Here is a 21834-nt window from a genome sequence, read left to right as displayed (position 1 = left end):
GTCAGATTAATCTACGAACCTTGGAGCGCACGCTAGATGCTCGACGAAATGTCACAGTGAGAGAGGCGTGAACTTATTATTTTCCCAAAGCAGGTTATCACGTGCCTTGCACCTGAAGGTTTCTTTAATCTCCTTCTGGGATGCTCAGCCAACAACAGTTGCATAATAAAACGCCTCTGCTCTGTTTTATCTCCCAAACAGAAACAATACTCTCTCCAAAGAAAAGCTAATTAATTTTCTTGGAAGCCAAACCATTTTCTCGAGAAAGTTCACTCCCGATGGAGAAGGGTTCAGAGAAAAGTGACGACGGAACGACAAGAAAGAAGCTCGTCGAAGTAATCGAACTTGCCAGAGAGTTCTGGACCAAAGGTGACTGTGTTGCGGCTTTGGAATTAACCGAGAAGACGATTTCTGATCACGGGAAACACAAACACGAAAAATGTTTTGGACTCCACGAACTGCAAGGTGATATCTTCTTTAACCAAGCGATGGAAACAGTTAACGCCGACGTCAAATGCGTTTACTTGTTTGCCTCTGTTGATGCGTATTCAACTGATAACGTTCATTTATAGTTTTGGTGTTTAGTGTTATATATATAGTAATAGTAGTATCTCTTAGATGCAAATTCTCAGTTTTCTTAATCATACTTCTCATTTTAATTTGTTACATCTATTAATTTTAGGAAAGTGCAGCAAAGTTGTGTAGAACTGAAATTAAAGAAAGACTTACAATAGTTCTAGTAGACTTACATCACTCACATATAATCAAAATAAAAAGCATTATTTAGAGCCAAATAATATTGTTGTGCTTAACAGCTTTAAGTAGGCATAAAACTTTGGAGGGAAACACAACATATATATATATAACTTGTGACTTTATCAACCAACATTTCAAAAGTTGTACCCTAAAGCCTCAGAGTCAGAGCAACTAAACAATTCACCTCAAAGATCAAAACTTTATCGATCGATAAATTCGAACATATTGGCTCCGTCTTACGATCATTTATCCCTCATTCTAGTCCTCACCCTGGCTTCCCGTTTTCTCTGACTCGCTGGTTACATTAAGAAAGCTTGCAGAGACGAAGAAACATGAAATGTACCATTGTATACAGTCTATCAAGAGAGATATCAGTAGAGAAGAGAGTGGTGGTTAATGTCAGTTTATCAAGTACGAACCCTGGACCGCATACTAGGTGCTCGAAGAAATGTCACACTGAGAGGGATTTTTTAAAGAGACATTGCCAATGAAGATCACGTGCCTTTGTTGACATTCTCACATGCATCTAACCTTTGTTTCACTCTCAAAGGTTAGTTCTCTCACTCTCTGTTTTAGTTCGTATTAGAGAGGGAACACCATTAACCTTTTTTTTTTTTTTTTTTTTTTTTACTTTAGTCTTCTACATTGTTAATAACTTGGATGGTTCTTACAAGACACAACACGCACATACTTTTATACTACAATTTATACTTGCACAACCTCACACATGCACCCATACTTTAGAACATCATTATCATAGGACTTACTCAGCCACTCTACTATATTGGAACTCCCAACTCCTTAACTCACTCTTACACAACAACTATTCTACTTTCGTTTTAAATCTAGACTTACACACAACCTTGTTTGGTTCTTATGAATTCGCAGCCCATTAGCCTTCTTATTACCATAACATCGTCTTCTTCCTTTGCTCTTCTTATTTTATTCTGCTTCTTCTCTCTTTTTTTTTGTGGACGTCAAAGAGACTGTAACAGGGATTCTTGATTCTATCTTTTATGAAAATTGGTTTTGGTTTAATTTACAATTTATCCCGGTTCAATGTTAGGCTTTTGATTAAACGGTTCAATTATTGAGGGTTTTGTGTTTGAAAACACTCTTTCTATATAAACCTGCAGCCGAAGCTTAGACGCCAATCAAATCAATATCATAAAATCTTCTCATCTTCCACAATTTTCTCGAGAATATGTTGCGTTCCTGCGTTCGGACGACGAACAATTCAGTGAAAAGTGAACAAGACAAAGAAACAAAAAAGACGATTGACGATGCATACAGTCTTGCCAAGAGCTTATGGGACGAAGGTAACCGTATTAAGGCCTTGGAGTTAACTGATAAAACGATTTCAGATCATGTGAAGAAGGAATGCTGCAATATTCACCACGAGCTGCAAGATGAAATCTTCTTTCAGCTAGCAGAAGAAACAGAGATCACCAACGACATCAAACACGTATACTTGTTTGCTTCTCTCAATGCGTTTTCAATGTCTACTTATGAACCTCAAGGACAGTCTACGGGTGTAGGCTATTATGGCGACATGATGAAAAAACTTCAGAACATGATAGATCTTGCAATAGAGTAGACTGTAACTGTTCCTGATACATGTACTAAGGCTATTCAGAAAGAACCGGGGAAGGAAGATCGTTATTCTTTTAATAGATTGAAGAACATTTGGGCTAAGTTGGATGACAAGACCAAAAGGGAGTTTTTGGTGGTAGACTTTGAAAAGCTTTTAGGCTATATACAGTATAAGCATGGGACGGAACTTAAAGAACAGTTTCAGAAATGTGTACCCATGGCCAATAATCATCATTGGAGATGCTGGAAGTGCCACGTTTGTTCTCAGGTAAACTACTGTTTTACAGATTGCAAGATGCACATCTTAGATAACCATGTGCACAGATTTGAACCTGAATCCAGTGCTCATCCTAAGCATGTGGATGGGGGTTTGGCTGACATGATATCCTCTGGGGATTGGAAGCCCGTTGATGGGGCTAAGGCAGCAAATCTGATCAAGGATAAAAATTAAGAGCAAGGAAGAGTTTGTTTATGTTAATGGATGGTGTAGTGATTGGCATGTGGCAGAGGATGCAGAGCGAGAAAACATACTCAAACAGTTTGCTGAGGTTCTTAAATATTCTTGCCCCAAGGAAAATTGTACTCTTTCATGTACCCTTTGGGAGTGGTTGATGAATTACACAGAAAAGAATCTGGAACTACCTGAAGTTCCTAGGTGGTATCTTGATAAATGTAGCTTCTTTAAGAACCCGCAGTGCATCTGTTTCTTAGATCTTAAGCACCTTGAACACGTCCTCAAATATTTCAAACAGCTCACAACTGATGTTCGCGCAAGTTTGGTTTTAAAAGTAGTGAATATGCTTTGGGAAAATTCCCAGGTCAAGGAAAGAATCGATCTTGAGGGAGTAACTACTTATAATCTGCTTCTGGACAAGAGGTTGTTGTCTCAAGAAGAGCTTAGATTGGATAAGATAGGGACAGTAGAGCATTATATATCCACTGGAATTTATGAGGATGTGATGCCTAAGAGTGATAAGATAGTGTCTTGGATTCTTGAATGCCCAGAAATCAATCGGGAATTTGTGTCTCAGATAGCAAAGGGCTTACACAATCATGAGATATGGTTAGCAGTTTTGAGTATAGTACGATGCATGGTGAGGAAAAAAGAAAGCTACTATGATAAAAAAACACAAGATGCTAACCTATGAGAAGATGTTGAGTAAGGTAAGACCATTTGCGACAAAGAAGACAACCGGAAGAATGCTAATCAACAGAGCACATATGAGTCTGCTGATACTAGGATTTTTGTGTCTCTCCTAATCCTAGTAGGTTCAATTACCCTTATGCATTGTAGTACTTAAGGTGTCAATCCAAATGGGATTATGCTAATCACAAAAGATGCAATCAAGATAGTACAAGTTAAGCCAATTCAGAAATGGGGTGGTATTCTATCAACCTAATGAAACAGAAATGTAAAATGCAAAATGTAAAGTACTTAAACAGAAACTAAATGCAAGATAAATAAATGAAAGCAGTGCAGAATATAAAAAAGCAAGAGTAACAAAAAGCAGTAGATAAACATGATGAAAACTAAATTAAACAGGAAATAAACAAGAGCAAACTAGAAAAGAACAGAACAATGCATAAACAAGAAATTAAACTGGAGCTCTACCTAGCACTCGATCGAGCATGGTATGAACCAAGGTCGAGTGCATGGTCGAGTGATGCAGAACACAAGATTAAATGCAAAACTAAAGTGCAGAAACTATAAAGCAGAAAAGACAAGTAATTAAATGCAAGAAACAAAAGCAAACAAGTAGCCAATAGATCCTAAGGATGGGAATTATTGGTTCGTATTAAACTTAATCTATCTAGGTTGCTTAACAAAACTCAATCAACAAAGAGCTAATCCTTAGACAATGATCTTAAGGGCTTACCAATCCACTCTCATGACAAAGGTAATCAAGTTTAGTAACATCTTAACCCAACTCTCATTGGTGAAACCATACTAAACAGGCTTTAAGAATCAGATCATTACTTGTCAAAAATCACTTTAAACATCTAATCTCTTAGCATGCTTTAGCCTTATCTAGCAACTTAAACATTAGTGTGATGCTAAGAAGCTTAAGATCTGTTCTTACCCCCTCAGTATAAGAACAACATAGAGCTTACCTAATCTAGAAAGGATTCTATAGAATTCAAGCTTAAACAATCCTAAACAAACTAAGTTCTCTACCAACCTAACCCATCCCTAAGAATCTATCTCTACTCAGAATCTAATAAATGAGATGTAAGAACACAAACCCAGAAAATGATCAAACAGACATAATCATAAAGATGATGATAAAATAAGCAACTTTGTAGAAGAAATCAAATGAAAATACTTAAAGGATCAAAAGTTATGAAGATTACAATTTTTGGTGGCTAGACCTAAAAAAACGAGCTTGTCTGTGGCCAGAGGTAAGAGACCTATTTATAAAAAAGAAGGGAAGCCCTAGTTAGCTAGGAGAAAAAATAGAGAGGCGGCTCACAACTCGACCATGTGCTCAGTCGAGTCCATGGTCGAGTGACCTCTTCTTCTGCTTATTCCAACGGTCGAGTCCTCAATCTGGGATAATATCTGTTCAGTAAAATCGGGATAACTTTTGCACCTTAACTCCGATCGGCCTGAGATCACCAGCATTGGAAAGCTAACTCGGTTGTCTACAACTTTCGTGAATAACATGGAAGCTGAATGCCAACGGAAGATCTTTATTCGGGTCGATCTTCGAGGGACTTGTCTTGAATCCGACCGAGTGTTCTTTGGCAAACGGTCGAGTGTGTGCTCGACTCCATTGTCGAGTGATTGCTTTCCTCCTCTTTTGAGCCTTATTCCCTTGCTAGATGTCCCCTTGTGATCACAACTTCTCCTTTGTGCTTCCAAAGTACGTAATTCACCTGTTTATGCACACATATATGCTAATGCAATGCAAATTCTATCCTAATGCATAAACTGAGAATAAAAGACATAAATGTGCTAAAACTATCTCTAAACAATGAAAAACAGGAGATAAATGCATGCTAAAAGATGGTAAAATATAGAGTTATCATCTGCTCTTCGAATGACATGTGAAGGGCTTGTAGTAATGCAAGATGATGATAGCAAATGTTTCTTGGCTGTTATGAGAGATATTTTTGAAAGACAAAACTCTCCAAGAATTGAAGCACTAGAAGATATTGTGTGTATACCCAAATTCTATACCGGTATTGAAAATAATGATGTTAAAGAAAGTCTGTTGAGACTAAGGAAATCGCTGAAAGCAGAGGTATTTTGCTTCCTCTACTTTGTTTTTATTCATTTTGACAAGTTTTGATATGTGACGGCTGATTTGAAGAGTTTTCTTTTGCAGTTCGGTTTGATTGACTCAAAGATTTTGCTGAACGAATATGAGTACAAAAAGCTAATAGATGTATTCCCAAAGCTATCAGCAGTTGAGTATCGCTTGGTGGTCCTTCCGTTTGTGAAGAAGTTCTTACAGGTTTGTGACAAACTTGTGGATATTATATTAATCAACGACCATAAACTTGGTGTTGGATTGAATCTTAATTCCAGTTTTAACACATTTGTTTCCGGCCTGGCAGGATAAACTGAAGAAAATGATGAAAACAGATAGGAGCAGTTCAGTTGATGATGGGGATTCTGTTGAACGAGAACATAAGAAGAGACATCTTTGATAAAAGGTAAAAGACCTAACCTAACAAATCATGTCCAAAAGTTGATGTTTTGTTGTTGTTTTCTTGAGTTAAAAGTGCGTTATGTTATTGATGCAGGGCTAAAATTTTGGAGGATCATTCTTGAAGATGGAGAAGAACTTTTGGAGTAGGGAGTTGTCTTGAAAACAGTCTTTTATAATTTAGAAAAAACACTTTGGATCCGAGAGAGACATTACGTGTTCTTTAATCATATTTCTCATTTTGTTAAATATGTTAAATTCTAGAACAATACGGCAAAGTTGTGTTAAGATTCCTTAAATAGATATTGCACATTCAGATAGTCAAAATAATTAACATATTTAGAGCCAAATATGATGAATTGATCATGCTTAGATATACATAAATAATAAGTGTCAAGTCTTGTTAGGCTTTGCTTAGTTATCTTGGTCTATAAGACTATAACTAATAACTTCACTAACCCGAAAAAGATTATAATTGTCAACCAAACCAACGTTCCAAAATTGTAACTAATAACTTCATGAACCAACGTTATATTGCACATTCACTTCTCCCTTCAATGGTCTTTTTTGTTTTTTTTTTCTCGTAGCAACAGAATAATTCACATCAAAGATCAAAGCTTCATTGATAATTCGATCATAAACCAAACGTAATGTCTATGTCTAGTGATCATTTGCCTCTTTCTAGTCCTCACCTCCGCTTCCGTCCTCTAGACTTCTTCGTCGCTGGTCTGGTCAAAAAACAAAGAAAGCTTCAAACTGTTGTTAACGATGTGAGAGAAGATGAGAAAAAACGTCAATTCGAAATATACCATTGCATATCTTCTACTATAATGTTTGTATGTCTTGCAGCGAGATACAGGTAGAGAAGAGATCTGTTCAAAAGGAGAGAACCGTGGTGCGCACGCTAAGTGCTCGACGAAATGTCACACACACCTCTGAGTCTTGGAAAGAAAAGGTGACTCTGTTAAAAACTTATCATGTGCCTTGCACATGACTATTTTCTTCATCTCTGAGGTTTATTATATTATAATCTACTCTGTTTTCATATCGTAAACAGAACATTACTCTCTCTCTCTCTCTCTCTCCCAAACTTATCATGTGCCGTCCACTTTTTTTTTTTTTTTTTTCTCGAGAAAATATTGAATCCTTGTGGTCCGATGACGAAGAGTTCAGAGGAAAGTGACGTCCGAAGAACAAAGAAGAAGATCAACGATGCATACAAGCTTGCCAAAGGCTTCTTCAACCATGGTAGCAACATTAAGGCTTTGGGCCTAACCGAGAAAACGATTTCAGATCATGGGGACAACGAATCTTGCTACGTTCACCACGAACTGCAAGGTGATATCTTCTTTCAGCTGGCAGAAAAAGCAGATTACACCGACTTCAAATGCGTCTACTTGTTTGCTACTGTCGCTGCATATTCAGTGTCTACACATCTGTTTCCTAACGCTTTCAAGTCCTCTACTGGTTATGTTCGTTCGCTAATCAATTTGGGTGATCAGCTTGGGGTAAACAAGTTTTATGAGAAAGCTTTCGTCAAAGCAAAACGGGGATTGTTAGTAACGCAACCTCAAGACAATTTGAGGGAACAACCTGAGACATTGATGAATCTTGCTGCAGATAAGATGGATACGACTGTTACTGATGCAGCAGATATGATGGATGCGTCTGTTATTGCTACAAGCACTATGGGTCATCAGATGGAATCGACAGAAAAAGATCCTTCTTTTGATCAGTTGAAGAACTTTTGGGCTAATTTGGATGACAAGACCAAAAAGGACTTCTTGGTAGTAGACTTTAGAAAGCTTATAGACTATATAGAGAATCGCTATAACAAAGAAGGAAAAGCGTATTTTAAGAAATGTGTAACAACAATCCTTGATATACTTCGATGGAGATGCTGGAGGTGCCACGTTTGTTCTCAGGTAAACTATTGTTTTACAGATTGCAAGATGCACATCTTGGACAGCCATGTGCAGAAATATGAACCCTCCAGATTCAGTGCTCGCCCTAAGTATGTGGATAGGGTTTTGACTGACATGATATCCTCTGGGGATTGGAAGCCTGTGGATGCGGCAAAGGCATCAAATCTGATCAAGGATAGAATTAAGAGCATGGAAGATTTGTTTATGTTAATGGATGGTGTAGTGATTGGCCTGTGGCAGAGGATGCAGAGCGAGAAAACATACTCAAACAGTTTGCTGAGGTTCTTAAGTCTTCTTGCCCCAAGGAGAATCGTACTCTTTCATGTAACCTTTGGGAGTGGTTGATGGATTACACATAAGAGAATCTGGAACTACCTGAAGTTCCTGGGTGGTATCTTGATAACTGGTTCTTCTTTAAGAACCCGCAGTGCATCTGCTTCTTAGATCTTAAGCACCTTGAACACGTCCTCAAATATTTCAAACAGCTCACAACTGATGTTCGCGCAAGTTTGGTTTCAAAAGTAGTGAATCAGCTTTGGGAAAATTCCCAGGTCAAGGAAAGAATCGATCTTGAGGGAGTAACTACTTATAATCTGCTTCTGGACAAGAGGTTGCTGTCTCAAGAAGAGCTTGAATTTGATAAGATAGGGACAGTAGAGCATTATAATTCCACTGCAATATATGAAGATCTGAAGCCTAAAGGTGATAAGATAGTGTCATGGATTTTTGACTGCGCAGAACTCAATCGGGAATTTGTGTCTCAGATGGCAAAGGGCTTACACGGTCGTGAGATATGGTTAGCAATATTGACTATCGTACGGTCCATATATGGTTAGGAAAAAGGAAAGGTATTATGATAAGAGATATAAGATGCTAAACTATGAGAAGATGTTGGGTGAGGTTAAGACCATTTGCCACAGAGAAGACACTAGGATGAATGTTAATCAGCAGAGAACATATGCGTTTGTGCTTCAACTGAAGTGTGAGGAGCTTGTAGTAAAGCAAGATGATGATAGCAATTGTTTACTGGCTGTTGTAAGAGATATTTTCCAAAGACAAAAATCTCCAAGGTTTGAAGTATTTGAAAACAGAGAAATTATGGAGTGTATATCCAGACTCTCTACCGGTGTCCAAAATGATGATGTTAAAGAAAGTCTATTGAGGCTAAGGAAATCGCTGACAGAGAAGGTATTCTTTTCTTCTTATTCATTTCAACAAGATTTGATCTGTGACAGCTGATCTGAAGAGTTTTTTTGCAGTTCGGTTTGATTGATTCAAAGATTTTGCTGAACCAATGTACATACAAAAAGCTAATAGATGTATTCCCAAAGCTATCATTAGTTGAGTATCGGTTGGTGGTCATTCCCTTGGTGAAACAGTTCTTAAAGGTTTGTGAATTTTGGTTATTTTCAAAACCACCTCACTTTGAGGTTTCTTAATTCCAACATCATACTTCTTTCAAAGATCACCTCACTTTGATGTTTCTCAATTCCAACATCATACTAACTGATGAAAATGATGCTCTTGCAGGATAAACTGATGAAGGTGATGAACGGAAGTTGCTGAGGAGGTTCTGTTTAACGAGAACATCAAAAGAGTCTATCTTTAAATGAGGTGAAAGACCTAATGAATCATGTCACCGGTTTTGTTTTGCTGTTGCTTTGTTTTTAGAGATAAGTGAGATATGTCTTTTTGATGCAGGGCTATAATTCTGGAAGATCATTCTTGCAGATGGATAAAAACACTTTGGTTGACTAGAGGAGTTGTTTAGCTTTATGTTCTTGCAAAATCGGAAAAAAATGGGATCCAAAAGCGAACTGGTCTGGATACTTTTTAGTTTAGGGATCAGATGCACTTGTTGTTTCTTTGAAAGGGTTTCGAAAGCATCGTCACTTTGAGAATTTGATCAGGGAAGTGGTGAAAATCACGTTTTTCTCGAGTTGTTATGAAGTTTTATCTCCATTCCCAGAAAGTTCCACTTCCAACTAAAAACATTCAGCTCAGTTGTTTTGGTTGTTTAGACAACTTGTGTATCTCTCTCTCAATCGACGCAGATCCAAAGCCCATTTGAGCGCCTTACAAAACAAAAACCTCGGCCCAATATGCGTTGAATAAAAGAAATATAAAGCTGGCGTGGCGAACACTGATTCGTTATGCTATCGTGTCGAGCGTGTTTTTTTCTCGCGTCGCCACGATTTGGCAATAACCCTGCAGAAAATAAAAATAAATAAAAAATGGGAAAATGGATTATAAGGTGACCTTCGTCTTTAGTTGACCATCAAAACTAGAACGCTCTTTCTCCGTAGGAAAGGGGAAAGCCAAAAAAAAAAAAAATTTATCTATCCATCGAAGCCCATTGGTTTCGGAGCTGATCGGTCTTTGTTTTCTCTCTACTCTACATATCGTAAGCTTCCTCCTCCTTCTTCTATCTTCTTCCATTCTCCTCAACTGCTTTCTCCTTGGAATGTTTTCGTTTCTCCAATCGTGATTTGTTGTGAGTCGTCGCTTCGCATCCGTGTCTTCTTTTTCTTAAATCAGATCTGTGCTTACTTTTATCGATCTGTGTTCTTAGATCTGTTTCCCCTGTTCTAGTATCGAATTTATATGTATGGATCGGAGAAGTTGTGATAGATCTGGTTTTTTTAGATCGACCGGGTCAATCATTTGACTCGGTTTACGTAATTGTTCTGATTTGAGCTAGTTTAGCCTAGCTGGGAAAACTGTGATTTGTGAATTCTGTAGCTAGATTATGAATCTGTGGTGCATGCGTTTCGATTTGTGTGTGTTTTAGTAGCTTACTTTGTTTGTGATTCATACAGAAGCATAGAAACTTGATTGGATACTAGAATGGGAGGAGGATTTAGAGTTTTGCATTTGGTAAGGCCATTTTTGGCTTTCTTGCCTGAGGTTCAGAGTGCTGACAGGAAGGTGCCATTCAGAGAGAAGGTTATCTACACTGTCATCTCTCTCTTCATCTTTCTTGTCTGCAGTCAGCTTCCTCTCTATGGAATTCATTCCACGACCGGTGCGGATCCATTCTACTGGATGCGTGTCATTCTTGCTTCCAACCGTGGGACTGTCATGGAACTCGGTATTACTCCTATTGTCACGTCTGGACTCGTGATGCAGCTCTTGGCTGGTTCCAAGATTATTGAGGTTGACAACAATGTTCGTGAGGATCGTGCCCTCTTGTAAGTGTTGTTCTTTCCCATTATGAATGGATTATGGACATTACGTTACATGTTCTAGTCGAACTGTTTCTTATGTCTGGTTTGAATTGACCATGTCGTTGCTATAGTTCTTATTCTGTGTTTGGAACTTATTTTGTAGGAATGGTGCTCAGAAACTTCTTGGTATTCTGATTGCCATCGGTGAGGCTGTTGCATATGTTCTTTCTGGAATGTATGGTCCCGTTGGACAGCTTGGTGTTGGAAATGCCATTCTCATCATCCTCCAGCTTTTCTTTGCTGGAATCATTGTTATCTGCCTTGATGAGCTCCTTCAGAAGGGATATGGTCTCGGCTCAGGAATCTCCCTTTTCATTGCCACCAACATCTGGTAGGTCAACTTCTCTTCCTCACTTTTGAAAACGATTCCTTGCTGTTTTGGATTCATAATAGTTTACATTGATGATATGCAGTGAAAGCATTATCTGGAAGGCATTTAGCCCAACTACCATCAACACCGGGCGTGGAGCTGAGTTTGAAGGTGCTGTTATTGCACTGTTCCATATGTTGATAACCAAGTCCAACAAGGTTGCGGCTCTCCGTCAAGCTTTCTACCGGCAAAACCTTCCGAATGTTACCAACTTGCTTGCCACAGTCTTGATCTTCCTGATTGTGATCTACTTCCAAGGTTTCCGCGTGGTTTTGCCTGTGAGATCAAAGAATGCCCGTGGACAACAGGGTTCTTACCCAATCAAGCTGTTCTACACCTCTAACATGCCCATCATCCTCCAATCCGCTCTTGTTTCAAATCTTTACTTCATCTCTCAGGTACAGAATCTTACGCTTCACTGTATGTGAGTCATATCCACAATGACATTGTGTTGACATTAAATCTCTTCCTTGTGGTCAACAGCTTCTCTACAGGAAGTTCAGCGGAAACTTCTTTGTTAACCTTTTGGGCCAGTGGAAAGAATCCGAGTACAGTGGGCAATCCATTCCAGTTAGTGGTCTGGCTTACCTCATCACAGCTCCAGCAAGGTAATGCAGTGTCTTTCAATATTCATTTTAGTCGATCAAAGTGGTATGCATCAGCCAGTTTGACTAATATATGTTACTATGATGTTTGCAGCTTCTCGGATATGGCGGCTCACCCGTTCCATGCACTGTTCTACATTGTGTTCATGCTCACTGCTTGTGCTCTTTTCTCAAAGACATGGATTGAAGTCTCTGGATCTTCTGCTAGGGATGTAGCTAAGCAGCTCAAGGTAATTAAATCGTAACAGCTCGGTACATAAACCTCAATGTTTGCATGGTGTTGGATATCTGACTCTGAACATTATGTTTATCGCAGGAACAACAAATGGTGATGCCAGGACACAGAGAGTCAAACTTACAGAAGGAACTGAACAGGTACATCCCAACAGCTGCGGCATTTGGAGGAGTGTGTATCGGTGCACTCACTGTTCTGGCTGATTTCATGGGAGCCATCGGGTCGGGAACTGGAATTCTGTTGGCTGTCACCATCATATACCAGTATTTCGAGACCTTTGAGAAGGAAAAGGCCAGTGAGCTCGGATTCTTCGGTTTCTAAGTTAGCTTAAAGAAGGTGGAAAACTTTGCTGAGGCAAATAGCAGAGCAGAGAAGAGGCTTTTAGCTTCTGTGCGCACCTCAAACAGACAATTTGTGGTGGCACTTGAGGTTAGACTACTGTTTTTTTTGTTGTTTAAATGAAATTTTCCCTTTAGTCGTTTACGTTTTTTTTTTGTTACTTTTTACAAGTTAAAAAAAACTTATGTGATAGACGCTTTTCTAATGTAATGTTTCTAGGAATTTCACTCTTGACCAAATAAACAATTTTACATTTTTGAATTCAAAGCAGTTTATTATCTCTTCCTACCAAACTCAATGTGAAATGTTTTGTCGGAGCCATGCGTTGTTGCACTAGATAAGTAAATTGGGTTTCAACAGATGACATGAATAGCGTATGGAGAACACACACAAAATCTCCAAGTTGTAATTGATCTCAACTACCAGCCTAATGCAGAGAATGGTCGGTGTGACTAAATAGTATGATCCGTTGTTTACATACTTGCCAAACGAAGACATTTTTTTCAGCTTCTGCCAAACGCGTTTTAAGCTTCTTCTTCTTCTACCTATACATATGAGACCTTAGGGTTGTTTGATTTGGGCAAAAAGAAGACAAGCTACAACTTGTTTTTGTAGCAATCTCCATCATCAACATGGCCACAGAGGCGATCTTTACATCCTTACGACTAAGGAGCTCACCGTCACTGGAAGCATTTTTGACAACAACCGTTGATCTCTCCGACGTCTCTCTCGTTCGAACCCTAGCTTCAGTTTCAGCAGAGCTCGTCTCGTGCTTCCGCAGCGTACGTTTCTCCTTCCAACGCAGAAACGCACGTTCCCTACTTCGGAAGATTGAGGTCTTACTCGTCTTGTTCGAATACCTCGCCGATGATTCAGGTTCGGTTTCTTCGACGGCGGTGATGTGTTTTAACGAGATCTATATCTTCCTCCACCGTTCTAAATTACTTCTCCAATACTGTGCTCAATCTAGTAAGCTATGGCTTTTACTACAAACCCCATCGCTTTCAGACTTTTTCCATTACTTGAATCGAGATATTTCGATCCTTTTAGATGTTATCCCGTTCAACAGTCTCCATCTAAGCGACGATATTAGAGAACAAATCGAGCTTTTGCATCAACAAGCCACTAAATCGACGACGACACTGTTCGTTGATCGCAACGACGAATCGCTACGGCAACGATTCTATACGTTTCTCAACGGATTCGAGAACGGCGAAATACCTAATACGGATGAACTGAGATCCTTCTTCGTTGAGAAATTAGGGATTAAGGATCCCAAAAGTTGCAGAGATGAAATCGAGTTTTTAGAAGAGCAGATTTCGAATCACGATTGTGATGATTTGGAGCCTTCAAGGTCTGTGGTTAACGCGTTTTTAGCTATCACACGGTATTGCATGTTTTCGTTGTTTGCGTTTGAAGATGGGTTGGATTGGAGTATCATCGAGAACTCCAAGAAACAGAGGAAATGTTTAGTTGCGGAGGAGATCGTGGAAACGTTTACGACACTACCAAAGGATTTTGTATGCTCCATCTCTCTTAGTTTGATGAAGGATCCTGTGATTGTTTCCACTACTGGACAAACTTATGATCGGAGCTCAATCGTTAGGTGGTTTGAAGAAGGTCACTCTACTTGTCCCAAAACAGGACAAAAGCTTGTGGACTCTTCTTGTATTGTTCCTAACCGAGCTTTGAGAGAGTTGATAACACGTTGGTGCGCTGCAACGGAGTTTGGAGAGTCACCAGAGGAGGAGTCTCCTGCTTGGGTTATGCAAACGAGAGCTTCAATGGAAGCAACCAAAGCCACTGTATTGATTCTCATACAACATCTAGCTGGTGAGTCAGAGTTAGCTCAGGTGGTGTCGGCAAGAGAGATCCGTCTTCTAAGCAAAACAGTAAGGGAAAGAGGTGAACTGATCGCAGAAGCAGGTGCAATCCCACGTTTGGTTAGGCTTCTTAAATCCCAAAACTCTGTTGCGCAAGAGCAGTCGGTTACAGCAATGCTTAACTTGTCTGTATGCGAATGCGAGTTAAACAAGAGCCTGGTCATGGAGGAAAATGATTGCCTTGAGTCTATTGTGAGTGTTCTCGCCTCGGGTCTTACTTTGGAAGCTCGAGGGAACGCAGCAGCCACATTGTACTGTCTTTCTACAGTACATGAATATAAGAAACGGATCGCAAACGCTGTTGGCTGCATCGAATCACTTGTATTGCTGTCTCAAAATGGAAAGCCGAGAGGGAGAAAAGATGCTATCAACGCTTTAAGTGGTATATGGAGAGATCCGGATAATCACAGTAAGATGATAAACTCGGGAGGAGTGTTAGCTCTAGTGAAAGCTTTGGTGGATGAGGATGAGGCTGTGGCGGAGAGAGCGGTGGTAGTGTTGGCTGTAGTAGCGAATAATTCTTTAGGAGCAGAGACTATAGGAAGAGAGGAATCAGCTATGGCGGGGCTCATTGAATTGATGAGATGTGGAACACCAAGGGGGAAAGAAAATGCGGTTGCTACCTTGTTACATCTCTGCGTAAACGGTGGAGCAGTTGTCGTGGAGAAGGTGGTGAGAGCACCGGCTCTTACTGGTTTGACCCAAAACGTTTTGCGCACGGGTACAGACCGAGGTAGGCGGAATGCGACTTCACTCCTTGGTTTGTTTCTTAACGGGTGCGAAAACACAGCAATGATGCGGTCTGGTAATAGAGAAGGGAGTCTTGAAACCCATGTTTCCCTACCACCCATTTCTGTTCCCGTATCTGTCTTGTGATCTTATTATATAAATAAATGTATATGTACATAATAAACCTTGGAAAATAGTATTTAAGGGGGGAATGAAGAAATATAAGAGTTCTATTGTTTTCACTTCACTCCTCTTTCAGGTTTAACCACATGAGAATTGAAACCATAAAACGTTGAAAACTACTAGAACAGAGAGTTAATACAAGGTGAAGAATGCAGAGGCAAAGGCTTTTAATGACACAGGAACTGTTGCTTCTTTCTTTGTTTTTTAGTTGCACTGATCCTAATTTGAATTTGCTTGTTCCCTAAGATAACAAAAGAAGATAAGTACACTCATATCTACCGTATTGAGTCACCTTAACTCTGGTACAATTTTTAGTTTTCTTTTATCTAAGACATTGTCTCTAGTGAGATTCACACCTTTCATAGTCAAATTTTGTAAGTTAACCCCATTGGAATCGAAACCACAACAAAATAGTTGAAAACTACTTAAAATGGAAAGCAAAGTACTATATACAAGGTGGAGCACAGAGGCAGAGCTTTAAGAGACATTAACTGTTGCTTTTTTCTTTGGTCTTAAGTTGCACTGATATAAATTAGAGTTTTTCTTCCTAAGTTAACAGAAGATGATAAATACACTCACAATGACTTGGCGAAGATCCATCCTTTTTCTGCTTCAACCTACACAACAATAACAGATAACCTATTGAATTGGTTATCAGCTTTTATAGCTATGGCTACATGATCAGTAACCAAACTATGAGCCTGAGACAACCAATACCACCCTAGTAAGAGTTTTGCCAGTGCTGTTGCTGCTGCTGGGCTTGCTTTGAGGGCTGACCTTGCGAGCCACCTTCTCTAGGGTTTTGCTGTTGGTGCTCTATTGATATTCCCGTTTGTGACTGATAGTAGTTCGGGTAACCGAGCAATCCATACTGCTGCTGCTCTTGTTGCTGAGCTTGGCGAACCTGCTGACTTTGTTGTTGTGCTTGAAGGTTGTAGTACGTGTTCCCCGCGACGCCCGACATGGTTTGAGAGCCAGGTCCATGAAGCCACATAGGTAAATTTTCGTTCTGAGTTAACACAATTTCAAGTTTAATGTCAAAACAAGGATCTTTTGCAAGTGTCAAAATGAGAAACAATTACCTGTTGTTGATGCTGCTGCTGCTGCTGCTGTTGTTGCTGCTGTTGTTGTTGCTGCTGCTGTTGTTGTTGTTGTAGCTGCTGTTGTTGCTGCTGCTGAAGTGACAATAGATAGTTGTTCTGTTTGTACTGTAGACTCAAGACGTCTTCATAACTAAGTGTTGCCCCAGAAGGAGCGGCCTGTTGTTGTTGGTTAAGAAGGAAGTTTTCAGTTTCAACATTGCTCGAGTTCCCAAACATATAGGCAGAGGAGGAAGCAGGGGTAGTAGTTGTTGACTGAGGCAAATTACTGGCGGAAGTGTTGTTTTTATACTGTGGAAGCAAAGCAGCTAGTGACTGGTGGTATGAGTTGTTACCAGCATATGCTTGCTGAAAAGCCGATGGGATGTATGGGTAGCTCTGAGGTATCATAGGATAACCGATCATGTTGGCATAGTGAGTCAGAGGCAATGTGGGTTGAGAATACGGATTCATTGCGATCTGTTGAGGAAGCGCTGGTCCAGTAGCAATATTGGCACCAGAAAAGTTCTGATGGCTTGATTGTGCTGTTGGAACACCACCACCACCTCTGAGTGCCTGCATGCAAGAAAATACAACCACAACACTGTGAATCAAACAACTTTGGTACACAATCTTGATGAACTGCTAAGTAATTACATGAAAATAAACCTTCATAACTTTGCACAAGAAAGACACTACATATATACTCGAACGAAATTGAAATCCTTATTTGCAAGTATTACTGCTTTGCATCAAGCGAACAAGAAATTGGTCATGGGTACTATTAACAAGGGATTCCTACTTTCTTCTCACCGAGTTCACAACAAAATCCAAAAGAAAACAAAGATATATTATTCGATTAAAAAAGCATTCAGTCTACAGGTAAAGGGATCACCTCTGGCATGGAAATGCTTTGGCCACCTAGTGAGGTATCGTTGCTTCTTGACGGCACAGACTGTACGCCTGGGAAAGGGGAATACTGATGTTCGAGCTCCCTGGCACTCTGTGCTGTCTGTGCCAATAGAGTGTTTGGAATTGAGTTTGTATACCCTTGCTGAAACCAAATTGTTGAAACCGTGATGTCAACTAAGAATTATAAGGATATTACTAGCATCATACAAAACTACCTTTTCGATGAACATTTGATCACCAAACCATACAAATACACTAATATGATATAATATAAGGTTCTCTTAAAAGCTACAAAAGAAAACCATAAGCTGCAAAACTTTGTGCACTTGGGATGCATTACCATCACATTTGTTAATGACGCAAGATTATGCATCTGATTAGTCATGCTTGTCTGTGAAGCATCAAATGCAGTATTCAGCTGCTGCTTCACATTTTCATATGCATACTCTGGACCCGGCTGAGCAAACGAGTACTGGTTCTCCTGGTGAGCAGTTTCAGGGTTTTCTGGCAACAAAACCTCTTGCTTAGATTCTGAGGAATCATCATAATTGTTGGCAGAAGACGCATGGACCATATGTCCATTGGACATGTTTCCTAGATGTTCATCTCCATAGAACTCGGTATTTCTGTGGACAAGACGATCGATGGTTAGTATAAAGGAAATGATCCCAGAAACTATTTGGAAAAGGAAAATCAGAAATAAGGGCATACCTAGCATCATCACGTTCAATCTGTGGAGCTACATTAGAAGCCTCTTCTAAGCTGTTGCTCAGAGGCCTTGATCCAAAGCCTCCAAAACTTCCAAAGCTTAACTGTGAGCACTCTTCTGTATGGATTAGCAGATGATCTGGAATCACGACAGCAGGTCTATCCTCATCATGAGAGGAGTATTGATCATGGTTCTCTATGCTCAAGTCTTGAAGGTTGGCAACAACAGGCGAAATTTCGTCTTCATCTGCAAAAGAATATAGACACAGTGTATAAGACAACATCAAGAGCAAACAAATATAGTCGCTAGTCAACCTTAATGTTAAATCTGACACCAAAAGAATAGGCAAGATCCTTTTACTACCCCCGACACCTAAAATGATCAAGTTGCAGAGACACATGGTTATTCATGACACACATCCAATGAGGTGTGAATTATCATCAAAAGAAAAATCACACAAGCATCTGCCAAAGTATGTGCAATTATGATAAGAATACAGCATTCTTTTAATAGACATGTTGTAAAATATACTTACCTTTCTGGTGCTCAGGGTTGTTCTGCGTTTGGTATCTGTGCGGATTATCATCATACTCAGATGAAACTACAGAGTCATCTTCCTCAGCTCCACCAGCTACAGTGTCAGGTTGCACATGATCTCTTCCAAGATTCCCAAAGAGACCATTTTCTGCTAAATGTGTGTCTTCCAACTGGCCCTTCGGATGTTGATCTCTTCTACTGGATTGTAAATCTGCTGCACCATTGCATATCTCTTCAGTTGGTGCCACTGATACAAAAGAAGTGCTAGCAGCCACTGGCTTCTCCATTGAGGGCCATTCATCTTTCACAGGTACATACTGATTTGCAGCAATTTCATGCTCCTGAATTACCTCAGAACGCATATCGACATCTTTCTGAGAGTTTCTTGTCTGGCTATGAGGTCTACCCATCTTCACAATGTCAGCCATAGACATCTGACCTAAAGCTCCAAACCATGCTGTTTGATGTCCAGTAACAGAATGTGATGATGATAATTCACCCCCCGAGGTAACAGTTGGCGTTTTACTGTCTTTAGCAACAAAATCACTGCAGAATATATACAACATACATGAGCAACCTGGGACACAAATGTACAGATGAACAAAACTATAATTCTCAAAGATGCAGAACTAGGTACAAGATTATGGAAAACTAAATTATGGAAAAGTGAAAAATATGGCAAAGTAAGGTCTTGACACCTTTTCACTAGAGGTACAAGATTTTGTCATAAATACTCTATATACTAGTACAACATTCTTACTTTGTTAAAAAATATATTTCTATCAAATCAAACATCAACTGTACATGGAAGATTGCTTAGCATCAGCACAATACTCGAGATGATACCCTAAGATTATTATGTACATCTACCACAGAGCCATAAGCCACCTAAAAACTTCTTCAAGCCACTCAGAGTCGGAATTAATTAAGGCTCAGATTATTAGTGTAGCCACTCAGTAGTTGGTCTGAAAGCCTATTAACTAAATCCTACAACTCAATCTTTCATATATAGGTCGATAAGCCCACAATCAATTATTCATTTAGGGCAGGCTACTGACTTGTCCGGTTGCATTCAACTAGTAAGAAAAAAAAAAGAAAAAAAAAGGAACACAGGATAGTATCAGAATCCATTAGATCAGTAGAAGAAGTTATTTTCCATAAACACACAGTTGCTAATCCTAATCAGATTCATTGCTTAGTGCCTCAACTCTCAAGGCCCTCAACTATGAGGTTTGCTGTGCCACAAGCTAAGTCTACTGCAGAGGAGTATCTGCCATCTGGTGCTGCTTGTTTTCAGAGGCCATTTCTCTGCCAAATATGAAGGAGGGAACAAGAAAACTCGCATCCCTGCAGAGAAATAGCATCCTTCTCAAGACAAGCAGCTACAGAATATTGTTGAGGCACTAAACAAAAAGAAAGAATCTGATTATAATCAGCATATAGACTTATTCGTGTGTGTTTTTTCGGACAGTCCTAAGGTATATCCTTCTCTTGGTTCATTAATGGATTTTGATACTATCCTATGCTCTTAATTACGCTTGCTGCATCATGCAGCTATGCAGACAAGAAAGATGATGAAATGATCATTCAAAGGGAAACCTGTGTGGTATCTGATGGTGGCTCGATATGCCAGATGTAGAAGAATAAGAACCTGCATAAGACTGCATCCCGCTCTCCCTCTTGTTTGTAGTTTTTACTTTGACGCTTCCTGACTCTGAACAACAGAAACATGAAAACAGGGATGCACAGCTAGTGATAAGTAAGTTTTTCTAAAGCCAAAAGAAAGTAATGTATATATATATACCACTAGAGGTGAAAGGGGTAGCTCCACTGCGTCCAGTATAACGATCAGAACCACCTCTACTACCACGGTTGTAAGTGTTATTATAGCCTCGTGAACGGGAATCCGGTATATCCCTAATCTGAACAGCAAGTAAACAAACATATAAGCCCTCCAACATTACAATAAAATGAGATAAAAACTACCCTAAAACCTAAACAATAGCTACGATCAAGTATTCTGGGAGTGAGCATAACGCTTGAAAACAGAGGTGCAAACTGGTTTTTTCAAATATGAAATGCCAACACAGCACTGGAAAAGAACATATGATCTATACCTCTTTCTTCTTTTCTTTTTTGCTCTTCACCTCGTGAAAAGGATCTGAATTGTGAAAAGAATCAGAATCAGAATCATGGAAAAAGACATTAGCTTTTCAATGAGGAGGACTAAATGCTGGAAAGACAGAAACTTTCGTGTGTATTTAGTTAGTTATAAACCCCTAAGACAGAATCATGGAAAAAAGACATTAGCTTATTAGCCGAATTGACCCTAAACTAGCTCAAAAGAAGAAAAGGAGAGACCTTGGGAGAGGAGGCGAGTGACGGCTTCGTTAGGGTCCATGTTACAGTCCTTGAGCACGGCATAGATCTCAGCCTCAGGGCAGTTTACAATTTCTTTCAAACTTTGAACCATCTTCTTCGACCCAGACGGGATATCAGAAATCCCGTTTGAGCTTTTCCTGACTCCGACACTGCTCCTACCACCACCATCATCGCCGACGATGATCTTGTTGCCGCTCATTTTCTCCGTCGTGAGCTCAATCACTCTCTCTCTCTCTCTCTCTCTCTCTCTCTCTCCCTAATCAGATCTGAAGAAGAAAAACGAAACCGCTCCGCTTGTTGTCTTCAATGTTTGCGAAGACGACCAAAGAGGAGAGAAGACGAAGATGACGACCATCAAGTAAAAAAGGTTTTAAGCAGAAACGAAACAACATATGTTTTTTTTTTTGTTGTTTTTTTTAACTCGTAAATCGTTATAAGACTTTTTTTACTTACTGTCATAAATAATCATTTTTGTGTTCGAATTCAATAGTATTATCCAAGTCTGTTTATACATTCGATTCGACCATAAGGATGTATTTTCTTTTGATCAAACCGCCCATAAGGATGTATAATACACACTTTTGTCTGGTCAAACAGAGAGTGTTGGTAAACTAATCACATCTTCTTAGCCTAACCAAAGAACTAACTGCCTTTGCCTTACTCTTAAGCCTATATGGGCCTCATCATCAATCAATCAACAAGACAAAGAGGCCCATG

The 21834-nt window shown here is 39.5% G+C and overlaps 2 protein-coding genes and 3 pseudogenes across 6 annotated transcripts; 4 read left to right on the top strand and 1 right to left on the bottom strand.

Moving 5' to 3' along the window:
- Nucleotides 1-264: 264 nt before the first annotated feature.
- LOC104704218 (uncharacterized) lies at nucleotides 265-6003 on the top strand (annotated as a pseudogene).
- A 1033-nt stretch (nucleotides 6004-7036) lies between these two features.
- LOC104700017 (uncharacterized) lies at nucleotides 7037-9828 on the top strand (annotated as a pseudogene). Its single transcript, XR_015560839.1, has 4 exons — nucleotides 7037-9115; nucleotides 9187-9315; nucleotides 9458-9541; nucleotides 9629-9828. The product of XR_015560839.1 is annotated as an uncharacterized LOC104700017 (transcript).
- A 241-nt stretch (nucleotides 9829-10069) lies between these two features.
- Nucleotides 10070-12981, top strand: LOC104700016 (uncharacterized). Of its 2 annotated transcripts, none has more exons than XM_010415464.3 (7): nucleotides 10070-10331; nucleotides 10747-11118; nucleotides 11258-11485; nucleotides 11568-11922; nucleotides 12008-12132; nucleotides 12224-12359; nucleotides 12446-12981. In XM_010415464.3, the coding sequence occupies exons 2-7, from the start codon at nucleotides 10775-10777 to the stop codon at nucleotides 12683-12685; spliced, it is 1428 nt and encodes a 475-aa protein (XP_010413766.1). In that variant the 5' UTR covers nucleotides 10070-10331; nucleotides 10747-10774; the 3' UTR covers nucleotides 12686-12981. The 2 variants fall into 2 exon arrangements, with proteins under 2 accessions (XP_010413766.1, XP_087312743.1); XM_087456617.1 differs by having other exon boundaries at nucleotides 10164-10421.
- A 134-nt stretch (nucleotides 12982-13115) lies between these two features.
- On the top strand, nucleotides 13116-15562 carry LOC104700015 (U-box domain-containing protein 17 pseudogene; annotated as a pseudogene). The gene has a single exon (XR_015560838.1). The product of XR_015560838.1 is annotated as a U-box domain-containing protein 17 pseudogene (transcript).
- Nucleotides 15563-15909: 347 nt separating this feature from the next.
- Nucleotides 15910-21712, bottom strand: LOC104700013 (uncharacterized). Of its 2 annotated transcripts, none has more exons than XM_010415461.3 (10): nucleotides 21097-21712; nucleotides 20853-20896; nucleotides 20540-20657; nucleotides 20335-20449; nucleotides 18734-19281; nucleotides 18201-18444; nucleotides 17830-18115; nucleotides 17473-17631; nucleotides 16581-17153; nucleotides 15910-16507 (listed from the first exon to the last, which is right to left on the bottom strand). In XM_010415461.3, the coding sequence occupies exons 1-10, from the start codon at nucleotides 21314-21316 to the stop codon at nucleotides 16220-16222; spliced, it is 2595 nt and encodes an 864-aa protein (XP_010413763.1). In that variant the 5' UTR covers nucleotides 21317-21712; the 3' UTR covers nucleotides 15910-16219. The 2 variants fall into 2 exon arrangements, with proteins under 2 accessions (XP_010413763.1, XP_087312742.1); XM_087456616.1 differs by having other exon boundaries at nucleotides 20387-20449; nucleotides 21097-21592.
- Between the last annotated feature and the right edge of the window lie 122 nt (nucleotides 21713-21834).

This window comes from Camelina sativa, chromosome 7 (assembly GCF_030686135.1).
Source record: "Camelina sativa cultivar CO46 ecotype springtype chromosome 7, ASM3068613v1".
Lineage (NCBI taxonomy): Eukaryota > Viridiplantae > Streptophyta > Magnoliopsida > Brassicales > Brassicaceae > Camelina > Camelina sativa.
This window is presented reverse-complemented; position numbering and strand designations above follow the sequence as displayed.

What these genes read in the sequence shown, in the direction of transcription:
- LOC104700016 (XM_010415464.3), top strand. Translation starts at nt 10,775, where the DNA reads ATGGGAGGAGGATTTAGAGTTTTGCATTTGGTAAGGCCATTTTTGGCT. An exon ending in CGTGAGGATCGTGCCCTCTT is followed by an intron (nt 11,119 to 11,257) that starts GTAAGTGTTGTT and finishes CTTATTTTGTAG; the next exon opens with GAATGGTGCTCAGAAACTTC. An exon ending in CTCATCACAGCTCCAGCAAG is followed by an intron (nt 12,133 to 12,223) that starts GTAATGCAGTGT and finishes TGATGTTTGCAG; the next exon opens with CTTCTCGGATATGGCGGCTC.
- LOC104700013 (XM_010415461.3), bottom strand. Translation starts at nt 21,316, where the DNA reads ATGAGCGGCAACAAGATCATCGTCGGCGATGATGGTGGTGGTAGGAGC. An exon ending in TACCCCTTTCACCTCTAGTG is followed by an intron (nt 20,450 to 20,539) that starts GTATATATATAT and finishes TCTGTTGTTCAG; the next exon opens with AGTCAGGAAGCGTCAAAGTA. An exon ending in CACCATCAGATACCACACAG is followed by an intron (nt 19,282 to 20,334) that starts GTTTCCCTTTGA and finishes TATATTCTGCAG; the next exon opens with TGATTTTGTTGCTAAAGACA.